We start from the raw sequence: 22,971 nt of genomic DNA on the forward strand, positions 1-22,971 counted from the left end.
CGGTTCCTCCAGGAAAGGTGCAGTGACCACAGCTCTGGTTACACCAACAGCACCCAACTTACTCGTGTTAGTACAGAACTTACACCCAGGACAGGCTGAATATTCAGCTGAGGTCACTGATATATACAGGCTCAGAGATGTTTTCAAGAATTTTCCCAAGAGAAACAAATTTTTGGTGTAAAATATAAACCAAACACATGTAAAATGTCATAATAATCTTATAGAAAATGGTTGAAACGAATAGCATATGCACAGTAATCAGATTCAAAACTTTTGTTTTCTAGTCATTATGGGTAAATTTTGCCAATATGGCTGAAAATTGGGGTAAAGCAACATTAGTACCATCTAATAACCCCATCAACCAAATGGCTGATGAAGAGGTCAGTAATGAGTTATGCTGCTCAAAACTGAGAGAAGAAAAAATCAGGACTGGAATGACTGTCACTATCCTGACAAAAAGGAAAACATGACTGCACAATTCTGCTCCTGTTTAACTGCAGTTCAGTTCAGTAGTACTAAAAGTCAGTCACAATAATTAGCATTAAGCAGGGAACAGTGCTGCAGGAGACAACAGGGATGCTTAATCAGGGCACTTATCCCCTGAGGAGAAGGAAAAATGGAAAGGAAATGAGAGTGAATTGGCATCAACATGCACACAAGCAGAGAATACGGTCTGATTGCAGCAGCGTTCCCCATTCAAAGGTTCCGCGCGCAGCAGCTCACACAGCTCTGATCACATTAAAATGGCTGAATTTCAAATTTTGTATCTTCGCCTTAGAAAACTCAAGAATATTTAAATTCATATTCTTAATCCATAATACAAACGCACTAATGTCCTCAAAGGAAAACATACAATTTCAGAAGTATTAGCCTGTGTATTCTATAGTGTGTATGTGTATGATTAGATAGATTAGAAAGATTAAATACTCATTAGTAAAACATAATGGGGTGCTTTCCCAGCGTTCAATTTTCTTTGAAAAGACATTTTATAACATGACTTAGAGATGTTGTCAGGGCTGTTTTCCTGTGCCAGAACTGTAGTTTCACTAGGGATGTATTTTAAACCTGTTCCCAACGCAGGTTGATAATCCAACAGAACTCCCAAGCACTCAGAACTTCAGAGGTTTATCTGAATTCACCACAGATTATCAAAGCACCTTTTTGTTTTCTTATTGCAAGGAACCCAGTGAGGGTATGAAAACCTTCAATAGTTTCTGGATTCCTTTCCATCGCTCCTCCTGTAAACTCGTGCCTGTCTCCCACCTTTCTCTGTTCCTTTTCCCACAAAAGAAAACCTAAGAATGAGTCGGCCATGTGAAACGCGGCTCCATTCACATCGGCTAATTCACAAAGTTTGCAAAATATGATTGTGAGAACCAGTTTTGGTGGCTGAACCAACAATGGATTTAGATTTTTCCACCAGTGCATAGACAGACAACTCTTGCTGCAAGAAAAAAGAAGAGAGGGGGAGCTACAATCAGCAGATATAATATATTTTGAAACCTCCAGTGAAGTTAATGACAATTTTGCAACACTACAGACACTGGGAAAGTGATACACTGAACTCAGAAATTCATTAACGATTGTGTAATGTATTTTGCTGTAATTATTTTGCAGAAAACCTCTAGCCCACATGGACAGATACTTGGGACTGTCCTCAAAAAATCTGTTATAAGCTGAAGCAACTTGCATTACATCTGTGATCCAGAATAGTGGCCAAAAGATGGGAGTAAAAATGTGACCCAGTGTAAGCATGAGAAACTGTTCTGTGGGAAAAAGAAACTATTCCAAAGCAAAACCCAGGCAGTTCAGCACAAAATACTTTGCAGCATGAGCACAGTGATGTTCCCCTTGTCTGGGCGGATCTCAGAACTCACCTTCCCGTCTTCGCACTTGGTTCCCGCCAGCACGAGCCCAGGGTCGGGCATATCGTCACCCAGGTACACGTGCGTCCCCCGACACAGGATCTTGCCGCCTTCCTGAAGCGGGATATTAGTTTCTATGGAAACAGCATTGGTACCAATTACAGGTCGATTTGCTCCCCCTTGACACTGAATTTTTCCACATTTAGCATCTCTGAAGGGAATAAACATAACCAAAGATTAGTTAAGTAATTTTAAATGTTGTTAAATAATTTTAAAGGTTATAAGCCCCCTCCCACCCCGGTGTATCTGCTCCTGTTGGCAGGGACAGCCCGTACCTGGGTTCACATTTGGCAAAGGAGCTCTTGGAGTCTTTGCCGCAGTTGCCGTATGGATCACCCGCAGAATTGACTCTCTCAAAGCAGATCCCAGGAGCGGGTTTCGCACCTGAAAACAAAACCTCATCAGAACTTCCAGCTCATACAAGGTGTTTTTAACAATTTTCTTGGAGCTCCACCGATGCTTTAGGGGAAGGTGCGATGTGATCGGCATATTGATGAAGCACAACACAACCGGCGCGGGATCCGCATGCTAATTGAAGAGCTGGGATGTGCGGGTTTCCCACTATTTGTCTCTCTTGTGCATTGCCTATTGCTCAGCATTGCCAACTCTTTTGGAATTTCTCTAGATGATATCCCTCTTATGGGTCCTCCTGGGACACAAAAACCTTTAGGAAATGCCCAATCTAGTTTGGTGAAGAAAGACAAGGGCCAGCCGGGAAGTCAACTCCCTCTTTTTCCAGGAGTCCACGTGACTGTAGCGAAAGCCCAAGAGCTGAAGCCAAAGAAAACACTCTTCAAGTATGGCCTGAAGTGCAATTCAGAACACCACGAAACCAGAAAAAAATCCAGCTGCAAACCAGTCCTATGTGACTGTACAAACACAAATACACGCCATGGTGAAGAGAATACGCTGCTGGTAGCTCATGTTGATGCACTGGGAGAGGAAGAGAACCCATCCCCACCTGAATCCTCTGTTAATCCGCTCCTGAAAGCCTGACTTGGAAGAAGGCTCATTTCTACCATAGAGGCAGAAGCAGGATCTGGGAAGAAAGGCAGCATCTGGTTCTTACCTACCACAGCTTTTTATGATGGAGACATGTCCTAACAGCAAAGGAACTTTCCTGATGGGCGAGTACGGGCAATGTTTGTGCAGACACACTATCGAGCCTTACATTTCAGAAGTTTAGAGGTACTATTAGAACATCTCTTCTAACGTCTTATACCATCTCCTGTCCATTTTTTTCCCAGATCATGACCAAGTATTGAATATCTTCTGTGGGACGATACCTGCATTTATCTGCAAGGCCCAAGAGGTGGAGGATCCACTTCCCTGTTTTGACTTGCAATGATTCATTAGTCCATGTATTAGAATTTAATCCCCTTGTTCTAATGTGAAGTGCGGCTTTTATTTCCAGCCAATAATTGCTGCTCTTTGTAAGATTAAGAGGCCCTTTTCTAGGGCCCTTTACTGCCCCATATTTTCTTTCCATGAAGATAATTAATAGCACAATCAAGTCACTGCCAACATTCCAACTAATCCAATACGCGGACTTGCTTTGAGCACACAAGGTGGCGAGGAGACACAATGGCTGAAACTGCTCACAGCTATCTGCTGGAAACACTTCTGTACTTTTGAGAGATGAGCCAAACTAAAGCAAAAAGAACTGGCAACGAGTGATGTTACAGCCTGAGGGCTGAGAACAGACCATTCCTACAGCGTTCCCTCATCTTTAACGGAGACAAACTGAGTTTACATCACTTCTTTTTAAAAATGTTTTGAGCCACTTCCAAGTGTGGGTAAAACATCCCATTTATTTACACCATCCTGAACATTTCATTTGAAAAGCTTCAAGGAGGAAGAAGGTTTAAAATAAAAAAGGGGTCAAATTCCTGGAGAAGAAAATACAAGTATGATTTTAAGACTTCCGGTTAGTGTGGGTCTTTTCACTAATAACTCAGAGATTAACGCCTCAATTAATAATCTGCATTTCACAGGCAGAAGCTTGACTAATACTATATACTGCTGCACCATCTAATGCTATTAAGGACAAAATATTAAAACTTGAGAGAGGCTTAAGATGGAACTCTCTTTTCCCTCTAACGTTTTTACATAGTGCAACTAGAAAACTCAGAAAGAAAAGCACAGAAGGAACAGAATATGAGCTGTTGTTCCCTGGAGAGCAGGACAAGAGCTTGAAATTCTTTGGAAGATTACGATCAGGCTTGCTGAGTTCAGAATATTTCTCAAATCTGGAACTATTAAAAGGGACGCACACAGGACTCCTTCACTTCTTCTCATTAAACCACAAGCAACAATCAAAAAATCAACAAAAGCATCCAGACAAGGCACTGTGCAAAAAGCAAAAGTCAGATTTCCATTTTCAGCATGTAGATTACTCATCTTTCCCAGGGCAGGCACATTAACGATTCAGCTTGATACAAACATTAATATGTGCATATACTGTGCCAGCTTGGGAAAGGAAGAAGAAGGGAGGAAAAAAATATGCTGTAAGCAAGAAGCCAAGAAAAAAGGCTTTTTCTCCCATATCCGCGAAGGTGGATTTGCTCAGACCCATCTCACCGAAGGAATAAGCTCCCCCATGCACCGCTATCCTGTTCGATTGCAATGGGTCTCGTTTGTTCTTGGCCTGGAGCTTTGTGCCCCAACTAGTTCAGCCAGTAGCACATCATTGCATTCCTGATGAACACATTAAAAAAAAGGTGTTAAAGAGAGAAAGGGCTCACTGACACACTAAGACAGTTTAAGGTATTTATCTGCCTCTTTCTCTTGGTGAAACGTGTTGTTTGGTTGGGTTTTTTTGAATGCTCCAGCGGATGGAAAGCAGCCCACAGGAAGAACACCACATCTGCAGCATCCTCGCAGGGCGCAGGCAGCGAGCTTCAGCTCCAACCCATAATGCTCAACAAGAAAACACATCTCATGGAGCACGGAAAAAATGCTCCCCCTGCCAGGCTGGGAGCAGCCTGGGTATGAAAACACCTGGTACCCAACGATCATCTGCGCTTGGAAACAGCAAGCTAGCTTCAATTTCGGTCCTTGGTATCAAACCAAAACATATTGCTGCTTGGGATTCAGACGGCTGTTCCCTCTCCTCGCTGCTTTCTCAAAATATCTGGACATTTTTACAGATGAAAACATATCAGAGTGTAAGCTGAACAGATGGAGCTCCCAAGTTAAAAGGAGGATTTCAGAGGGCGCTTAAGGAAGAGAATTGTAATGTTGTGTTTCTGGAAGAAACCCATTTATCATGATTGCACCACATAAACTGAAGCAGAAAGTCCCATCTTTCTCTATTTTGCCACCTCTACAGGCAAAGGCAAAATGATCTGTGAAAGACTTCCAGTGATTAAGTGCTTCGAGCTGGATGAGCAGAGTTTATCTCATTTGCTATTGATAATTACAGTCTCGTGACCCTGTAATGAAGGTCCTGTCAGCATTTCCACGCCAAGTGTTATTCAAGGGATTAAATCAGCCATCTGAAACCGCAGAAGGTCCCAGCTCACCACCGCCGTTGTCACCCCCCAGAGTCTGAGGTTTTTTCCCAAGGTGTATATTGATGAGCCCGCTTCTTTCCCTGTAAGGCTGCAAAAAAGAGATGCTCTATGCTTTTGGAAGTGATACAGAAACACTGTGTCATTTCAGATCAGCACGAGACCTGCTGCAATGAGAAACCACCGTCTCCTGAAAGAGAGAATTTTCTGACCATGGTGCTGATTCCAAGAAGAGAGAAACACCCGTTCTCAGGCTGACAGCACAAAAGAGATTTCAACTCAGTTCCAAACACTGTCTCAGACATTTGAAAAAATTATACGGTGTTTATGGATGTGGAAGGGAAAAAAGCCCACACCTGAGTAACTGGAGTTCTGCTGCTCAGAGCAAACGAACCAGCACCACAAACAACTGTGTAAATAAATACAAGCATAAAAATACCATTCTCTGGCACGTGATTTGCGCCTGGATTTTCTCTCTCATTGTTTTACCGCACAGCTGATGTAAAGCAAACGTTCCACAAGCTCCCCTTGGCCTTTTTGTCTTGGTGATCCCTGTTGTTCAGTCTGTGCAAGAGCAAGATGGGGCTGAGCTGTTACCAATAATTTTCCATTTCAGGAGTCTGCTGGCTCTCACTGGCCCTGAAAACATGGCTTAATGCCTTACACATCTCAACAAAAAAACAGGCCTGGGCATAAATCTCTGGTGATCAAAAGAGCTTGATTTTCATTGGACTCAAATCTTTACAGTGCTTGGATAAATTAGTAGTTTTGCAGACAAAACCAGTCGGTGATGGTTTGGTCAGCTGGGTTAGATGGGCAGCCCATCTCTTTTGCCTACAGTGTCATAGCTGGGAAAAAAACACAAAACTCTTACAGCAGTGACGGGTCTTTGTAACAAATATTGACATTAAAGTTAAGATTCTTTCTGCATAAACAAATGGCTACATCTGTCCAACAAATTTCAGTATTTTCTAATTATTAAGCCAGTGCCTGCCACTGGCTCCCCAAACCACTGGTTTTTCCCCCTTGGGGTAAAGTAGGAAAACACAGACAAGCATCTCCTTTCCTTCCCTAAGGAATCATTTTCTTGTCAATGTAGAAAAAGCCATGAGCCTAAAACTGAGAATCTTCTACTCCCTGGTAATCAATAATTCCTCTCTCTCATGTATCTTGATCTGTGTGTCCCGTTGCTCCCGGGATGTGGCAGTGGAGCCCCAGGTGTTGCACAGATGTGTCACTGCTATCAGTAAGTCAGATCAGCACAGTTGGATATTTTTGAATATGAGACTAAAAAGGTCACAAGCAATTCATGCATGTTGCTCCTTAAAGACAAAAAATACACGAGTTAAGGTGAGACAGAGAAATATCTGTGTGTTCTGGGAATGAACTTGGGCTGTAAGAGGAATTTATGGCTATTTTCAGCCACTGCCCCCAGGCCCTCCTCCCCTCTTTCACTCCAAGCTTTCCATGATGTTGCAGATAGGGAATAGAAAACGTATTCCACTATTTGACTTGAATTTATCTGTTGAAAGTAAGCAAAAAACCCAAGGAAATGCAAGTACATCTCTCTGGAAACACATTCCTATTGCTCAGCCTAATGTTAACGAGCTCTGACAGTGCTCATCATTTTTCTTTAACTACACCTAAAAGTATTAAGATTGACATTTATCATTTGGCTTCTGGACATCTTGTAATCCAACAAATAAGGAAAGATATACCAAAGAAGACAGTGATAAGGAATTCAATATACAGAATATTAAAAAAAGTTACTGTATTTTACTTAGCACGTTTTTCTCCTATCGGGAAGCAGAAAAAAGGAATTAATATAAGTGAACTCTGACCTGTTTTCTCTTTATGGTGTAGAATTTGTTTTAAAAAAACCAAACGACTCTCCTTCATTTCAATACACACAGTTGGTAAAAAACATTTTAATCAACTATAACAACCTAGTGAAAGGTTCAAACGTATTGTTTGGATACAGAGGCCAGAGACACCACCTTAGAATGTCAAGTCTCTCTTTCTGCTGCAAGGCTGGAAGGAAATTCTCTCCCACAGTATTTTTCCAACTGCTCATACTCCAACCAGATGTGACCGAGTGGTGGATATTCACATCCTCAGTCCCTAAATCCAGAACACAGGCTCCAGGTTGTTCCCTGAGCCCTATGTGCTGCACAGCTTGAAGGCTGATTTTCCTGGCGTGGTCTCCAAGAATGTGAAGAGAATTAAGCCTTCCAGTTCAGGTTTGGTAATGTCCCATCCTTCATTTCAAAATCTTTATCCTTGGGTACTCCTAAGACAAATAAGTGTATTCCAGCTCCAGTCCGCTGGAGCTCCGCTCTGAACAAAGTCTTATTTCTCAGAGCCCCGGAGCCCTGACCAGCACAGACCCCACGCACAGCGCTGCCCACGCTGAACAGGCCAGAGGAGAAGGACAAGAAAGAACCCGGGGAGCCCAGGGGTTTGGAGCATTTGCTGCGGTAGGACACAGACCTGGCAAGGGAGCTGCAGCAATTCAGCTCTCTGACCTTTAGTTGAATTTTTCTCAGCAACTGAAATTATTAACAGTCCAACCAAGTAACTTTCCACGGCATGGGAAACTGGTTCATCAGGAGATTTTGCTTTAGACAAGAGAAAATGTCTGTGTGTCCAGGGGATTAAAAATCTCAGTATGACTAAGACTGGAGACCATAGCTGTACACACTTACACGTGCTCATATTAACTCTACCATGTGAGTGGGATTTGGAGGAGTATATCAGACTCATGGCTTGCTCCACACAGGGAGTTTAATTTTGAACTGGAACTCTGCTAACATCCTCTTAGACCCACACAACTGAGCTAACCTACCATCTGCATCAGGTGCTTTAACTCTCTTTAAAACTGTGAACAGTCGAAATCCCTGTGATGATGACAGATAAATCCTTCAAGAGACTTCTGATGAGGGTTTGGACAAAGGGAACCATCTGTGTGTCATTATATTGATAAATAAGTTTTGAAGCAGAGTTGAAGGCAGAGAAATACTGAACTGAAAGAGGCCAAGGGAGCCAAAAGAGTCAGTTTAACAGTAATAATTAAATCTACTCTAACTAATGCTTTTCTTCAGGAGAAGTCAAAGTCTTTTTTCCCATTTGAGAGAATGTCCAAGTGAGATGCTGAAGGAGACACGACTGGCCCTTATCAATGCAGGAGGCAACAGTAAAAGGCTGAGTTAGTACTTGTATTTCAGTGGAAGGGCCACAGGACATTACAGAAAGGTGAACAGCTTTCCTGGGATAGCATCTGTCTAGGATAGCCCAAGAACTTGTACAATGAGATCTTTTTTTGCAAAACATACAAAAATTCCCAAGGGAGAATAAAATCTTTCTGCTTCAGTGCATACACTGCCATGAGTACTGTCAGGAAGCAGGTTTACACGTAACACCAATTAATAAAATCTACACAACGATACAAGAATCTTACGTTAACGTCAAATACTGAACTCTGTTTTGGGATGTCGACAGATATACACGGGCTATTTAGAGCATAGAAGGAAGGTTACGTACCAGCCTGAAAAGAAATGTGATTTCAACCTGCCAAGACCATTCAGCACTTTGTAGGATGACATAAGACTATATCAAAGCCAGTACTAAATGATTTGTCTAAGTTCACATAGCCATTTGCAGCCGTCTTGCAAAAAGAACCTAGTTACTGTTGCTCTCTACCTCCTGCTGCAAGAGATGAAGCCGACTGCAGATCAACGATAAAATGAATCACAAAATTATTCCCTCATTATTCAGTTCAGAAAAGAATAGATGCAGATTGGCACCGCAGAAAATTCTTCCAGCTCTATCTATAACCAAACGCCTTTTGCTTTTTCTTTCCCAAGTGTATTTCACGACCGGATCTCCCGGCTCTCAGGCTCACCCTGGCCCCAGAGCGTGATGCACTGCTGCTCGTGGGTCTGGCAGATGCCGCTGTAGCAATAGCCGTCCTCCCGCTGGCACGCGTGCCCGTCGTGCAGGTACACGTTGGCTGGGCAGTGAGGGCTGGCTCCGGTGCAAAACTCGGGCAGATCACAGGAATTACTTGAATCTCTGCAAGAAATCCCCGCTGGTTTTAACTGCAAAACAAACAGAAATCCTTAACCGAATTGCAATCAATAAGAGTTATGCAGTGGTATAACTCATGCGGTGCACAAACAGCTTTTTCCACTGGCTCTGCACCAACTGACCGCAGAGGACAGTGTAAGGATTGCGCAGCTCTTTAAACACATTTATTTGACACGTGTTGTGGAGGGTTTGGCAGGAAGGAGGGCCAAACTCAACCCGCAGCTGCAAACACGGCTCACATGGCTCAGGTCAGAAGGTAAATCCAGCCTTTTGTTCATTTTCAAAGAAAAACCAAAGTTTTCAGCATGTCTCCTGCAACCACGCCAAAACACAGGGGCACAGAAACACTCTGGGCTGTAATGCAAAGGATGCTCTACAGCACCAACCAGAAGTCAGAACAGAAACCTTTCCATCCATATGGCTCTACCAAGACAGCACGGAGCAGGGCAGCCAGTTGATCACATCATGTTATGGATTATGGTATATAACTCATGAAGCCACCAGCCCACCTGCCTCCAGATTCAGCTGCCTGGGGTGGAGGGGCATCTCCTCAAGGAAACATCACTCTGTTACGGGCATCAAGATCTTCAACTTAATTATACAACTAGTCCGTATAATTCTTCCTGTCCCGTCCTGATTTCCCTGGATAACTATATTATTCTCAGAGCTGAAGGCAACTAGCAGGCAATGCCAACTGAAACCACCAGTCGGAACCTTTGCTTATCAACAAGCACCTTAAAAGCTGGTGGTGCCCTGGGAGCAGCGCTGAATTTGAACTGCAGCAGCGCCTTCAGTAAAAAGCAAAGAGACGTGGAGATGGATTTTGCTGAAAAGCATTTGCTGGCTGTTTGGGTAGCTTGCTGCTACCCAGCTTTTAGGCAGATGGTTGCCACAGACTCGATGGAAACCTGCTGAATGCTTTATTAGCCCATATGCAAGAGATGGCCTGAGAACTGAAGAAGGTAAATGCCTGCAGCAAGCTGGCTTTTTATGGGATGTTAGGAGTTCACAAGAGCTGATGATTTGCCATTAAAAATACATATGCTGTTGACAGAATTAATATTTTAAGAGTCTTTGCACAAAAAGAGGGTCCAGCATTTAACGACTGTTTGCCAGAGCACAACATCCATGGAAGCACGGAACAATCAAAGAATACAAAAGTTTGTGAAAAGAGGTTTTGCACAAGCAAATTAAATGGCTACAAATAGCTCAGACACCATTAAAAAAAAAGTCTGTTAATCTGCTCTTTCAGTAACTGGTACAATTTGAGAATGTTTTTAATTGCTTACATGAGATCCAAGTGTCTCAATGCTTAATGATACTAATTTGTTCTGCATCCTTGCTTACAATTTGCAGTCGCGAACATTGTGGAATCCTGCCCGCCCCACACAGAAAATCCCCATCCCCATGGATTCACCTGGCAGTCTTCGCAGCAAAGTCCGTGTGCACACACTGCTCCTGGTTTCAAAGTACAGGTAGTTGCATTACAGCACCGGTTTGTACATTCCTAGATGGAGGATAAATTGAGAGCAGACAACTTGCAGTCACAATGAGCTGTAAATCAAGAGGCTGCCTATAGCTCTGCCAAGAAAAGCCAGACATGAAACAATGAATTATGCATGAAATTCTACAACTTGATCCAAACAGTCTTGTCTGTCCTTAGATTCAGCAAGCGCAATAATTGTAGTAAAAGCAGAGAAGCCATCGAGGAAGGCTGGTTTATTCTAGCTATGGATCTAATCCCAAATATCCCAAACAACTCAAGTACGCTGATACCAACCCTGACACCACAGTACAGGGTTTTATTTCCACAAAGATCAGTGGAATGATTCCACTGCCTTCAGGACCTGTGTTGCAGCTACTGAACATCAAACTACAACTCTCTATTTTGTGATAGTTGCACACCAGACTTCTGTATCGCATGGGGACAGGCGGCTGCCACAAAGCAGATGAGGACACCATTCCATGTAATCTCTTATCGGGCTATGCCAGTAATAGAGCTTTAAGAAAAGAAATGAGTATGAACTGCATTCTCGCTAACTGATACATCCCAGTTTCACACTTAGGGATTAGACGGTGGCATGTGCGGGCTTTTGCAAACTTCATTCTCAGTAGGATGAGCTACTAAGAAGTTGCAGAAAATAATGGATTGGTTTTTCCAAGATTATGCTCTCAAGCTGCAAGTTAAATCAGCTGTGCTGGAATCTCAGCTCTCTAACAAAAATAGCAGCAGATAAAATTGCTCTTCAGCTGTGTTAAGTCAGTTTGACTTAACAAGGGATCACCAATAATATAGGGAACACAGGAAAAGTGTGTTACAATGATGTTCGCAGCTTCTTCTTACTTTATTGGCTTTTGTAAAGCTTTCCAACTGGAAGACAGGGCTACCACTGCACTCACAATAAAGAGCAAAACTATTCTCAGCACTTCACTGTGTTCTTAGATAATATCTGCCTAAATACACCAAGCTAACTGCGCTGCTCTGGAGCAGGGGAACAACTTCCTGCACCTATTTCTGATCATGCCGGAAGGCAGCAGGCTGCATAAATACTTCTGTGCAGCTGCTCTAGTTAAGAAGTAACATTCTGCTGTACAGAAGCGCATTTTATAAATTCACCTCAATAGCAATGTGAGAAAAGCAGAGAGGAGGAAAGCAACGTCAGTCAGCTCCTACAGCCCATCATGTGGCCCTGCACAGCCCACAATGGAGAGCAATGGGCATTCCACGTGCTCATCGGGATAAAGACACGGCTCTCTGAATGATATTACTGCAGCCTTTGACATTTCCAATTACTCACGCGCTTATTACTCATTGTAGGGAATAGGTTTGGTAAATAGTTTTTGTGCCTGGGCCATTAAATTGTCAGGAATGGTTTTAACATAAACAGGCGAGCAAACAGAAAAGGCTCCCAAGGCTGGAGTCTGCCACCCCAAACCACTGCTGTGTCGTAGTTTATTATTATTAGCAACAACAGCAATGATGGGAGTTGTTGGGTTTCTTGGCCTGGGTCTCCTGGGCTCATCGGAGCACCTCAGCAATTCCAGGACCACCTACATGGTGTCAGATAGTGTAGACAGGACATTTTTGCAGCCCCTCTTTTCTACGCACACAAGACAGACCACATCGGGTCAGCCCATAACCCTTCTAGCCTTGTGTCCTCCAGGCAGCAACCAGCAGAAAATGCTTCAGGACAAGAATACGAAGACACACAGACGCCACCTTCCTGGTCTCCTGGCTCACCCCTGGCTCCACGGGCACTTTTAGCACCTGTAACATTCAGTGGAAAGGAACTCACAAGTCATCGATGCAGCGTGGGGAGCAGCTCCTTCTGCTGGTCTGAAACCTGCCATTTTCTAACTGCATTTGCACGGTTCTTGGCAGGTGGCAATCGCTCCCTACTCAATCTTCCCATTTTGCTCATGGCTTTATGGCATTTTCCTTCCTTTTCTTCTTTTCCAGCCAGAGACTCTCCAAAACTTTCAACTACCTTACTGCTTTTCTTTCAACCTTTTTCATTCTGCTTTATTCTTCCTGAGATCAGGGAGGGGTAGGAAAAACAGCATATGCATTTTCTGATGCAGCAGATTTATAGAGGCCTATTGATGCTCTGTTTTGTTTTCCTATTTCTTCCCTAGTAATTTCTAACAGCCTATTTACCTTTTAGACCACTCTTGAGCACTGAGCTGACATTTTCATGAGACTATTTATTGCAATACGAAGTCTCGTTCCTCTATGGTCAGAGTCAGCTCAAGTCCATCATCTTCTACCTGATATTTGGAATGTGCATCACTCCGCACTGAATCCCATTTGTCATCTTAATGCCCAGTCCAGCTGTCTGAGAAGGTTCCTCCGCAGTCTCCCAGCCAGCGTTCATCTCTACCATCCTAACTCATGTCAGCAGCAAATTCAAGACTATTCCTCTTCCCGGGCTGTTTATGAATATGCTGAATTGTGCAGTCCCCAGGACACATCTCATGGATACGTCACAGCAGATCTCCTTCCACTCCATAAAACAAACCATTTATACCTGGTTGTAGTTCCTATCTTTTATAACCCAATTTCTGCCCATGCAATATTCTCTCATCCCACAGCTGCTTAGTCTCCTAAAGAGGCTTTAGTGAAAGGTTTTGGTCTACAGCCTCTCTGAATTCCCCACAGGCCACAAGAACAGCATAATCTCTTTCCATCCACTTGCTCAGTCCTTCGGAGCACTGACAGGTTTGTAACACAAGATTTCCTGGCACAAAAGCTGCGCTGACTCGTCCCTCACATGTCACAGCTGTTGAGGCACAAGATCTTAACTACATTTGGAAGTAACTGGCCTGACTTCTGATTTACCTACTTGTAGTTTTGTGATTCCTCTTGCAGCCCGTTATAAAATTAGATGCATATGTCACTTTTCAGTTCTCAGGGACCAAGGTTATTCTTTTTTCCCTTCTTCTATCTTGCTATCTTTTTCCTTCTTCTATTTTTTCCTATTTTCATGGCTACAGCCACAGCCCTTCATCCTTATGAATCCATTGCTAGCCCACTGTTAATCAATGTCAGCGAGGACAGACCTCAACACAAGGCTGGTATCTTACCTAAAGGAGAAATATCCCTACCAGCCACCTACGTCTACATATTGACTGATATTTACTTCTGATCACTGATAAAATACAACTAGAATATGTTATTGTACAGCTTTCCATGCCACAAAACACTGCAATACTACTGCCAAAACTCAGCTGGTATAAATTACTGGGCAGTCAATTATTAACTCATCTAAGGGGTTTTTTGGTACCACTTAGATTACAGCAGTAATTCCACACTAATGTAATTGGGCCCAAGCTGCAGTTTTCCAATGCAATTAAAAAGGAAAAACACAGAAAGAAGAGCCAAACGAAGTCAGTGCTTGCTGACAGTAAGTGGCTTCCACTTGAAAAGGTATTGCTAACATTCAAAAGTGAAAATGAGAAAAGATAACTGGGTTAGAAAGACATTTGCAAGCTGCTTGCACTCCATTGACTTTAAACGAGATAAGACTGCTTCCTCCAACCTCGTTACCCTGAAGAATGAGTGAACTGTCAGGAAATCCTTACGGCTTGTGTAAATCCAATCCGCTGTACGGACAGGATACAGCAAGATCTCGCTGTTTGAACTGCCCTGGTCTATTTTGTCCATAGAACCACATTATCACAAGAAACAAATCCCTCATCTGCTGATATATTTAATTCAGATAATCTTAGAGACGTTCAATCCAGCCAACGAGCACAGGAAGCCAAAGGGATAAGGATGTGGGATCTGACATGATTGGAGCCCCGGGTTTTGCCTGTCCCCTGACCTGAGCAGCTCTCGGACACATTCACTAAACCAAACGGAACCATCTTTGACGCAGCAGCAATCTATTTGGGAGGCAGAACAGGCTGTTTCTGTCAGTAGGTAATTGGCTAGCGGCAAAGAAAAATCTCATGGTGAAGGAGGGAAAGGTCTTGTACCTAAAAACTGAAGCTGGCTGCAATGAAAAAATACCCAGGCAATAATAATACTTATATAACTATTTATATTAATATCTGAGTGGCTTCTGATACACGCTAAAAAACCCTCAATTAATTCATGGTAATAGCAGAAATTTGAGCAAAGTTAAGAAATTTGAGTTTAGCTTATTAGCTAGTACTTGAAGGAATTTCTGTTATTGGGAAGATGAGTTAGTCACAATTAGTCTGTTGGAGCAGTCACGAGAATTTGTTCTCTAATGGTGAATCGAACACGTTCTTAACTCCAGCCTTAACTTCAGCAACTCAAATGCAATTTAAGCACAAACTCCTCATATATCTGAGGACTCTGAGGTTTAAGCTGTTAAGACAGAAGCAACGGAGAGTTTTGTTTTACACCGAATCGCGTTAAACGTGTCAAAGCAATTCTGATTCATCTTTGCTGTTAAGAACGTGTCGACAGGAGGTGAGCAGTAACTCCTTACGTCAGGCTCCCCGCAGTCGCACTCCTCGCCGTCCTCCACGTAGCCGTTCCCACATTTCTGTCCACCAAAGGACTCCTTGACTTCAGGCAGGTTAAACAGACACATTCCCACTCCTTTCTCCAGGCTGTTCTCCAGGTCCTTTCTGCTGCAGCTACTGAACACCATGGGAAATGGATAGCTAGGAAAAAATACACAGGGACAAAAACAAGAGGTGGTGTTATCAGATGAGAACATCTCTCTCCTGCCATGCTGGTGACCTTTTAGCACATCTGTGGGCAAACGTGAAGACGGTGTTCATTTTTTTAACCCTTTAACCTAGGATTGAGAAATAGCAATTTCACTGTGAAATTGTGCCAAAAACATATAATAATTTCTGACTACGAGTAAGGGATTTCCATCATCTTCACTTAAACCTGTAGCTGCTGTTAAGGATTTTAAAATGTTCCCATTTGGAATTCTTTCTTTCTCTTTTGCATACGTAGTTACAGCGCAAATTCTGATCATGAGCCTAAAGCAATACCGGGCAAGCAAGAAGGATTCCCGCATTTACAGGACTGCAAAACATCCTAATCCTTCTTGGAAAATTCAGCCCCAAATGGCAAATTCATTCCTCTTGCTCTGCAGAATGGCAAACTTCCTGCTCTTTTCAGGAAAAATCATACAGAAAAACACTGAGTAACTTGATGAGTCTGCTTCTGCAATTCATCATCGAGCTTGAGAAGTGCATGATTGAAGCAAATTCTTATTTTACACCAGGATGACTGTAAAGATGCTACTGAAAACACCAGCATTTTGCATTCACACTGCTGAGAGCAGGATTCGGCCCCGCTGTGCAGGCACACGGCGGCTCCGAGTTCTTTTGGAAAACACATGGACAATGCTATTGAAATGATCCGGGGCAGTACAAATATCACCAGATAATTCATGGTTTTCTGTTGAGGACTTAATTCCATTTTCACTAATGAAAGTTTGGGGTTGGATTTGCAGATTTGAGACAAAGTGGCAGCTGGATGTGGCCACCAAAGCACATCCCAGAGTCTGCTGTGTCCTCTCTGCGCTGAGATGGGCACACGGTTGACGTCCAAGTTGGATCGCAATGAAATCATAAAATAGCTTCTCCCCTAAGACTTGGTACTTGGGCCACTGCTGCTCCACGGTCCAGCAGCAATTCAACATTATGGCAGCACAGGGAGCCAACCTGATCATGACCGGACTTTATTCCCTACATGTTTTGTAGCACTCCCACGTTATTGGGCATCATCTTTACAGACAAGATAGAGAATAGGTGGAAGTTCTGCACTGCTGAACTTCAGACTTTCATTAATCTCCTGTTGTTTCTAACATCCTGAAATGAAAAGCTTGCTTGTGAATGATGATGCCTATAGGTATCAGAAAGGGATCGATTCTATTAAAAAATGTTTGACAATTACAGATGCCATAGAGCTTCCACTGCTGCCATAAAGTTGATTAGGATCTTCTAGAAAGGCTAGAGGTACCTAACACAACAGAATTTATTTTGTGCATATTTAAAATTACCTATTTTACAGATTATTTTTCAATGAAACAGCCAGCTCATTGGAAAAGAACATGACTCTGAAGAAGAAAATCATTTTCACGTATCACTATAGGACTTGTCTACTTAAATTAGACAGTTCTGTGATTCACTGACATATGGAAAGTTAACAGGCATCTCCACTTAAAAAACTAATGTGTGGAAAATATCAATGTTTAGGCAAAATGATAAGAGTATAAGATACATCAAGCAATTTCGGGATAGCACAAGGCAGGAGTCAGGCTGCTGTGCCATGGGCCCCAAGGGAAAACGAGGAAGGTACGTGGAGTAACGGAACAGAAAATAAGGACGCTTGGGAAACCTCCTCCTGACCACTTCACGCAGAGCAATGGAGATGTTCTTAACGGGACACTCCAAACTCCTGTCCTGCTCTTAGTCTGACCAGCAAATGAGCTGCAGAAGATCTTGCGCACACGACTATGGCACAGGTAGATGGATGGTCACTACTATCAACCACCAGAAACATCTCAAGAACCCCAGATGCATGTGACTGCTAAATCCTGCCAAAATGTAAGAGTGCTCGATCAGACATGATCCTCATATCACAGTGGGAATAAATGAATAGTGCGTCACCCACACAAGATCCTTCACTTCAGTGACACATTTACTTTGATATCAATCGAGATGAACACGGGGAGACATGCACACCTTATGGAGACTGACATCAGATCAGGAACACAAATCATGCATTTTTCCCTGTGCCGTATGTCTTGGCCGCACACAGACCATGAGAAAGCTCGCCAGTCAAAACTATCAATATTTTAAGGCTGTTCCTTTTTATCCATGAATGCTCAGAGTCATTTGCATGAATGGGAGATGTGTCTGTCCATTACCGGGAGAACAGAATCCTCTCTCTGTACCGCTGAAATAATGTCATTGTTAATGAATGAGGTTTCTGTTTTCCCCCAAAGGAACTTCAAGCTGTTTCCTATTTTGTACTAAGAGATCCATTCATCTTCCGGCTTTTCCTGCTTCTGATGCTGATTTCCTCAGCTGACATCAGTGCAGCACATGTTATTAGATGAAATTTTCTGAAAACACTTGTTCTTTAGCAAGTGTGCCCAAAATAAAGCAATACAAACCCAGAGACAGACCCGACAAGTGGAAACAGAGAGCACCTGAAGGGTAACCACACCATGCAAGAGAAGACCCCACATCAATTGATGCCAGTTATTTCACTGGAAACATAACTGATGTTTAATACCACGATATTCTGACACACAAGCATTCTTCATTTTTTTTGACCAAAAGAAAGTCCCATGTAATAGCCACCGCGTTTGATCACTGTGATTTTAGGCTACGTTTTGGCCGTCTTTGCAATTTTAAAGCTGTTTCATCAGAAGCATGAAATCCCTGGCAGATGGGAAGGGACGCTATTCATATCAGACGTCAGCAGCATTAGGCACGATGTGTAAGTGATTCTGGAGCTTGTGAAAAATGACAAAGTAACAGTCACATGGAAGAAATCTGTCCTCTGAACAAATGCAGCAGGTTTCCTCGTACTATCCTGTTATGAGGCTTCAGACTCACCTGGAAGGACAACCTTCGGGTGGGAAAAAGTCCTGTGGTCTCCACAGCAAAGTCAGCCCTTGACCTGTCTCCAAGATTTCCATAACAGGCTAAATAGGGATATTTAGTCATCTAGCCATCAGCCACTTATCCTATTGGAAAAACTCTCAGCTACCAGCTCATCTAAGCCACTGGAGAACCAGATAAAAAATTCATTAGCAATCAGTATATTCCATTATCCTTCACTCAAGACATTTTCTTTTACAGATTCTTATTTTTCTACAATTGGGAAGAGAAAGGATACTTTGGTGCAACCTAATTCCTGTTCTAAAATGCTGAATAGCCCACACAGTTCCTACACTGTTTGAATCTGTAGATTTAGTACAAAATGGATCATTTTGTCAAACCGTTCTGGCTGTGGGTACAACTGCACAGAACTCAGATCGTGCCCAGCACTCCATCAGTCTCCTCATTGGGTTTACAGCAAGGAAAATAATTTCAGAGTCTGTCTACCCCTCCTGAATCCACCGCATTCCTCAGTGTCTCCTTGGTGCTTAAAAGATGCACTTAATCTCAAGCAATGAATATCCCAGTTCCCAGTAAAAATAGCTTTGACTGTTCCTGCAAATGAGAGTTCACAGCAGTAAAAGGATGCCTGGTAACTGATTCCTTTAGAAACAGAGTCTGGTCTTGTCCCATTCATTTATATTTCAAGCACTCAAGTCATTCAAATGCCAGTTTCCTCTATGTCGTTTTGCATTTAGCCTGTATTAGATGGCTCCTTTTATTAACTAAGCGGAGTGGCATCATCACCATGTCAAGTCCCTTTTAAGAACAGAGAATTCTTTGTACAAGCACCACGTTGCCCACCATTGCCTTTTTTTTGCAAGTTCATCTCTGTTTCAGAGGCATTCCCGCTCCTAACGGGCTGAAAAGCACGAGAACAAGGACAGAAAAAGAGAGGCTCAGTGCTGCAGAGAATGACAGTCTTTAGAGACCAGACAGCCAAAGCCGTTGGAGAAACAGAGTGGCCGCTGCTGGGCAGAGGGGACCACAGCACATCAGGAATGTCCTCGCACGGATCCTGCGCTCAGGCTCATGTGCTGCATTTGCAACTGCTGCTTGTTCCATTCCTCCCACTAGAAAATGCTCCTGGCTGCACATCTTTGCTCCATTCCAAACCAAATTCCATTCCACTGCATTGCGGCAATTCCTTGGGAAAGCCACCTGAACTGAAATTCCCTTGGTGCCTCCAAACGTCTAGATGTATACCTCCAACTTTAAGCGTCTAAACAACAGTACCTTGGATCTACCTCCTCCATGTTCCTCGCCATAAACCACATCTTGCTGTTTCTCAAGAAGCACCACTGAAGCGGTAACACCATCGATGCTTCTGGCAATTCTCTGTGTATCACACAGAAGGACAAACTGCAGGTTCACAACGTCTTGAAAACTAACATTTTGATTATGATGATTATCGCTATCCAATCTCAGAATTTTTTCATGTTCAAGGACTTTTACGAAGTAAATGCCTTCGTCTCTCCAAAATGTTATATATATACACATTCATTATATGTACGTATACATTATATATCTAGTGATATGGTTCATTTGTTCTAGTTCATATCACAACCTGATTGTTCAGCATTATGGCAATGTTTATACAGAGCCTTTTACCAAAAGGCCCCGAAGTACTTTACAATTATTCACTCAATTAAAATGCACAACAGCCCCAACGAGCTCTATTAAGTACCACCAAGCCTTCCTCCCTGAGGTAATATGATAATTGAAGATTATATTAATTTTAAAAGGACATTTCGATTTTCCAGAGCGTACTTACTGAAGCAACCACTGACTAGCTAATTTCCAAAGTTGCAGAAAACTGGGACCTGGTTTTGTACAGAATGCTTGAAAAATCAAGCCTGCAAGGCCCTATGTGGAAATAGCTCAGACATCAGCAGCGACTTTTAAGAGCATGAAGGTGCTCAAAGACAAGAAATGTCGCTGGTTGAACACCTGAATTTCCACCACCTTGTCAGAGCTGAACACCGCAGTGTCTCTTTGTGTCTGTCCCAACCCTACGACCCCTTGAGATTCACAAATATGAGTATTTACTCTTCTTAGTCTCCAAAATTCTTCATTTTTCAGTGCCCAAGGGCTCACAAGAAGAGCAACTCAGATCCTTTTTTGGAGGCAGAAGATGGGCGTTTGAGCTCCCCCGTGTTTAGACACTACAGAATTACCTATGCATAAATGTGTAGGTTTTCTGTTGCAAATCTCCAGTCCAACATAGGAACCTAAAATAGGGGGTTTTAACTTTCAAAAAAATGAGACAGGATTGCTTTTGTTAATTCAGGTGTAAGTGACTTTTCCATGGAAGTGGTAGAGAGAGTGACAAAAGAATAAACCTCTATAAGGTTAAGCAACATGGATGTTTCTAGATCCAATGAGGTGTTGATTGCAAGGAACTATGACAAATTTCAAGCCTTCTGTAACTCCTGATCATTCTTTCCCACTAAAAAGCATCTCCCTTGGTTTTAACCTTCTAGACATTATTACCGCTCTCCATCTCTTGAAAACAACTTTTGATGGTCTTCTAAGAGATGAGCTTACTAGAATAAAACTGAATTTGCTATTAGATGACATTTTTTGACACTTCAGCTATTCCGTACAGCATGTTTGTTAATAAGTTAGTAAGCATAAAAAATCTCACAGACTTAGGTATTAAGCAGGAGGTAAACCTGAGTTTTCTTTGATATTGAAATAGGTGTTCGAATACTACAGATCCCTTCGTGTATAAAGTTCTGTCATTACACATCATTCCATACGCCTCATGTTTTAATAGCGATTGTTTAAAATTAGACAGATGCCATCATACGGAAGGGCTTTTTAATCTATTATTTAAACAATGCCTTCATTTGTAACTACTTTTGAGGGAGAAAGACACAAATGCAGTTTTAAAGTAGATCCCATAAGCACAACAGAGCAAAGGGAGACCCTAAAGGTGGCTGCAAATCCTCTCCCACCCAAAGCTGGGAAGACGGGCTGACCCGGAGGTCCCTTTGAACAGGGCACCAGAATGGAGGGGTCACACCTTTTAGCTAAAAATGCAGGGTGTTTTTATATATACTAAAAAAAAGATTGAAAAAGGAAGCTGGCTTCAAAAGGCACTAGATGTCTGACAACTCGCACTTATTTTTCTAGCCTATTTTTCATTCCCTTGCTCCTCTTTTATAGTTTTAATCCCTAGAGCATCAATAAAGTAGAGCATGGAATTGGGCTATGTGGTTTTACATGACATCAAAGCTCTTGCTGTCTGGGTTCACGGTCAGTGAATTTAAAACAAGCCCAGATTTCTCCTACAGCTTTTGTCACGTTCACTACATGGTAGTTTTTACACCTCCAATAAATAACTGTGAATATGCCACACTGGTGGTTACATTTAATTGATGTGTAGTGGCAATGGCTTGTTGAGCTACAATGAAATTTCCAGGGTTATTGAAAAGAAAGTCTTTGCAAGCGAATGTTTAAACTTTGCACACAAATGCTTTAGGTTCATTTTAATTTGGCCCTGGGGATGGTGCAGATTTGCCAAATACATTCAAATAATCTCAGCTCAGGTGCCTGGGTTGGGCTGTCCCAGCCCCAGCCGAGACTTGAACAGAAGGTGAAAATTTAACTACCTGAACTATCCAAAAAGGCAGATTTATAATACTGACTGGGGGACTTCAGGGCAGAAAGCAGCAATGAAACAAACAACTGGATGTTTCAGAAAAATACTTTCTGTCTGCAAAGGACCACCATTTAATGGCTTTATACAATATATACTGTCATGGCTTGATATTTCTGCAGTCACAAAACTGCCAAATAAAACATTATTAGCAGTTACTTTGACAAATATACGGTCAGAGAAGTTTTTTCTTGTTGAGAGGTCTGTTGTGACTTTCCTTTCTGTGATCTGGGGCTGAAGCAACACTAAACCGATTCATCAATCCTGACAGAATTCTGACTTTATGCTCGAGTTATCTGCATTGCAAAAGCTCTACGGGAATTGAACTCAGACAACTGTTCTTCCTGTTGGAAAGCAGACAGCCAGGGAAAGTAGCTATAATCAGTCTGAATTCGCCTCTGGCTCATCTCTTGCTCTGTTTCCTTTTAGACCGCTACCTCATTAATAAAAATTTGCTGGATTGCTGAGAGTTCAGGTTTCACAATCTACTGCTTAGAATTTGATGTTAATCCAATGCTGACTACAGTGAAAGCTAAAAAGCAACAGCGAGCAGAGGGAGGGATGCACAGGCCAGGCCAGGCCTGGCCTCAGGCTGGAGAACCGGGGCAGCAGGCGGACCCAGCACTGGCCGCCAACAAAGGAAACTGTACATAAGAGGCACAGAAAGAATGCCCAG

At 42.6% G+C, this 22,971-nt stretch overlaps 1 protein-coding gene across 1 annotated transcript in view; it reads right to left on the reverse strand.

Moving 5' to 3' along the window:
• Window positions 1-22,971, reverse strand: part of ADAM12 (ADAM metallopeptidase domain 12) — a 168,024-nt gene that overhangs the window by 10,635 nt on the left and 134,418 nt on the right. Inside the window, exons 12-16 of the mRNA XM_082053564.1 lie at window positions 15,484-15,661; window positions 10,941-11,030; window positions 9,339-9,534; window positions 2,201-2,309; window positions 1,878-2,076 (exon numbers count right to left, since the gene is read on the reverse strand). Of these exons, the coding sequence (XP_081909690.1) occupies window positions 1,878-2,076; window positions 2,201-2,309; window positions 9,339-9,534; window positions 10,941-11,030; window positions 15,484-15,661 (772 nt within the window). The remainder of the gene's footprint in view (window positions 1-1,877; window positions 2,077-2,200; window positions 2,310-9,338; window positions 9,535-10,940; window positions 11,031-15,483; window positions 15,662-22,971) is intronic.

This window comes from Streptopelia decaocto (assembly GCF_964273445.1).
Source record: "Streptopelia decaocto genome assembly, chromosome: 5".
In the NCBI taxonomy this organism is placed as follows: Eukaryota; Metazoa; Chordata; class Aves; order Columbiformes; family Columbidae; genus Streptopelia; species Streptopelia decaocto.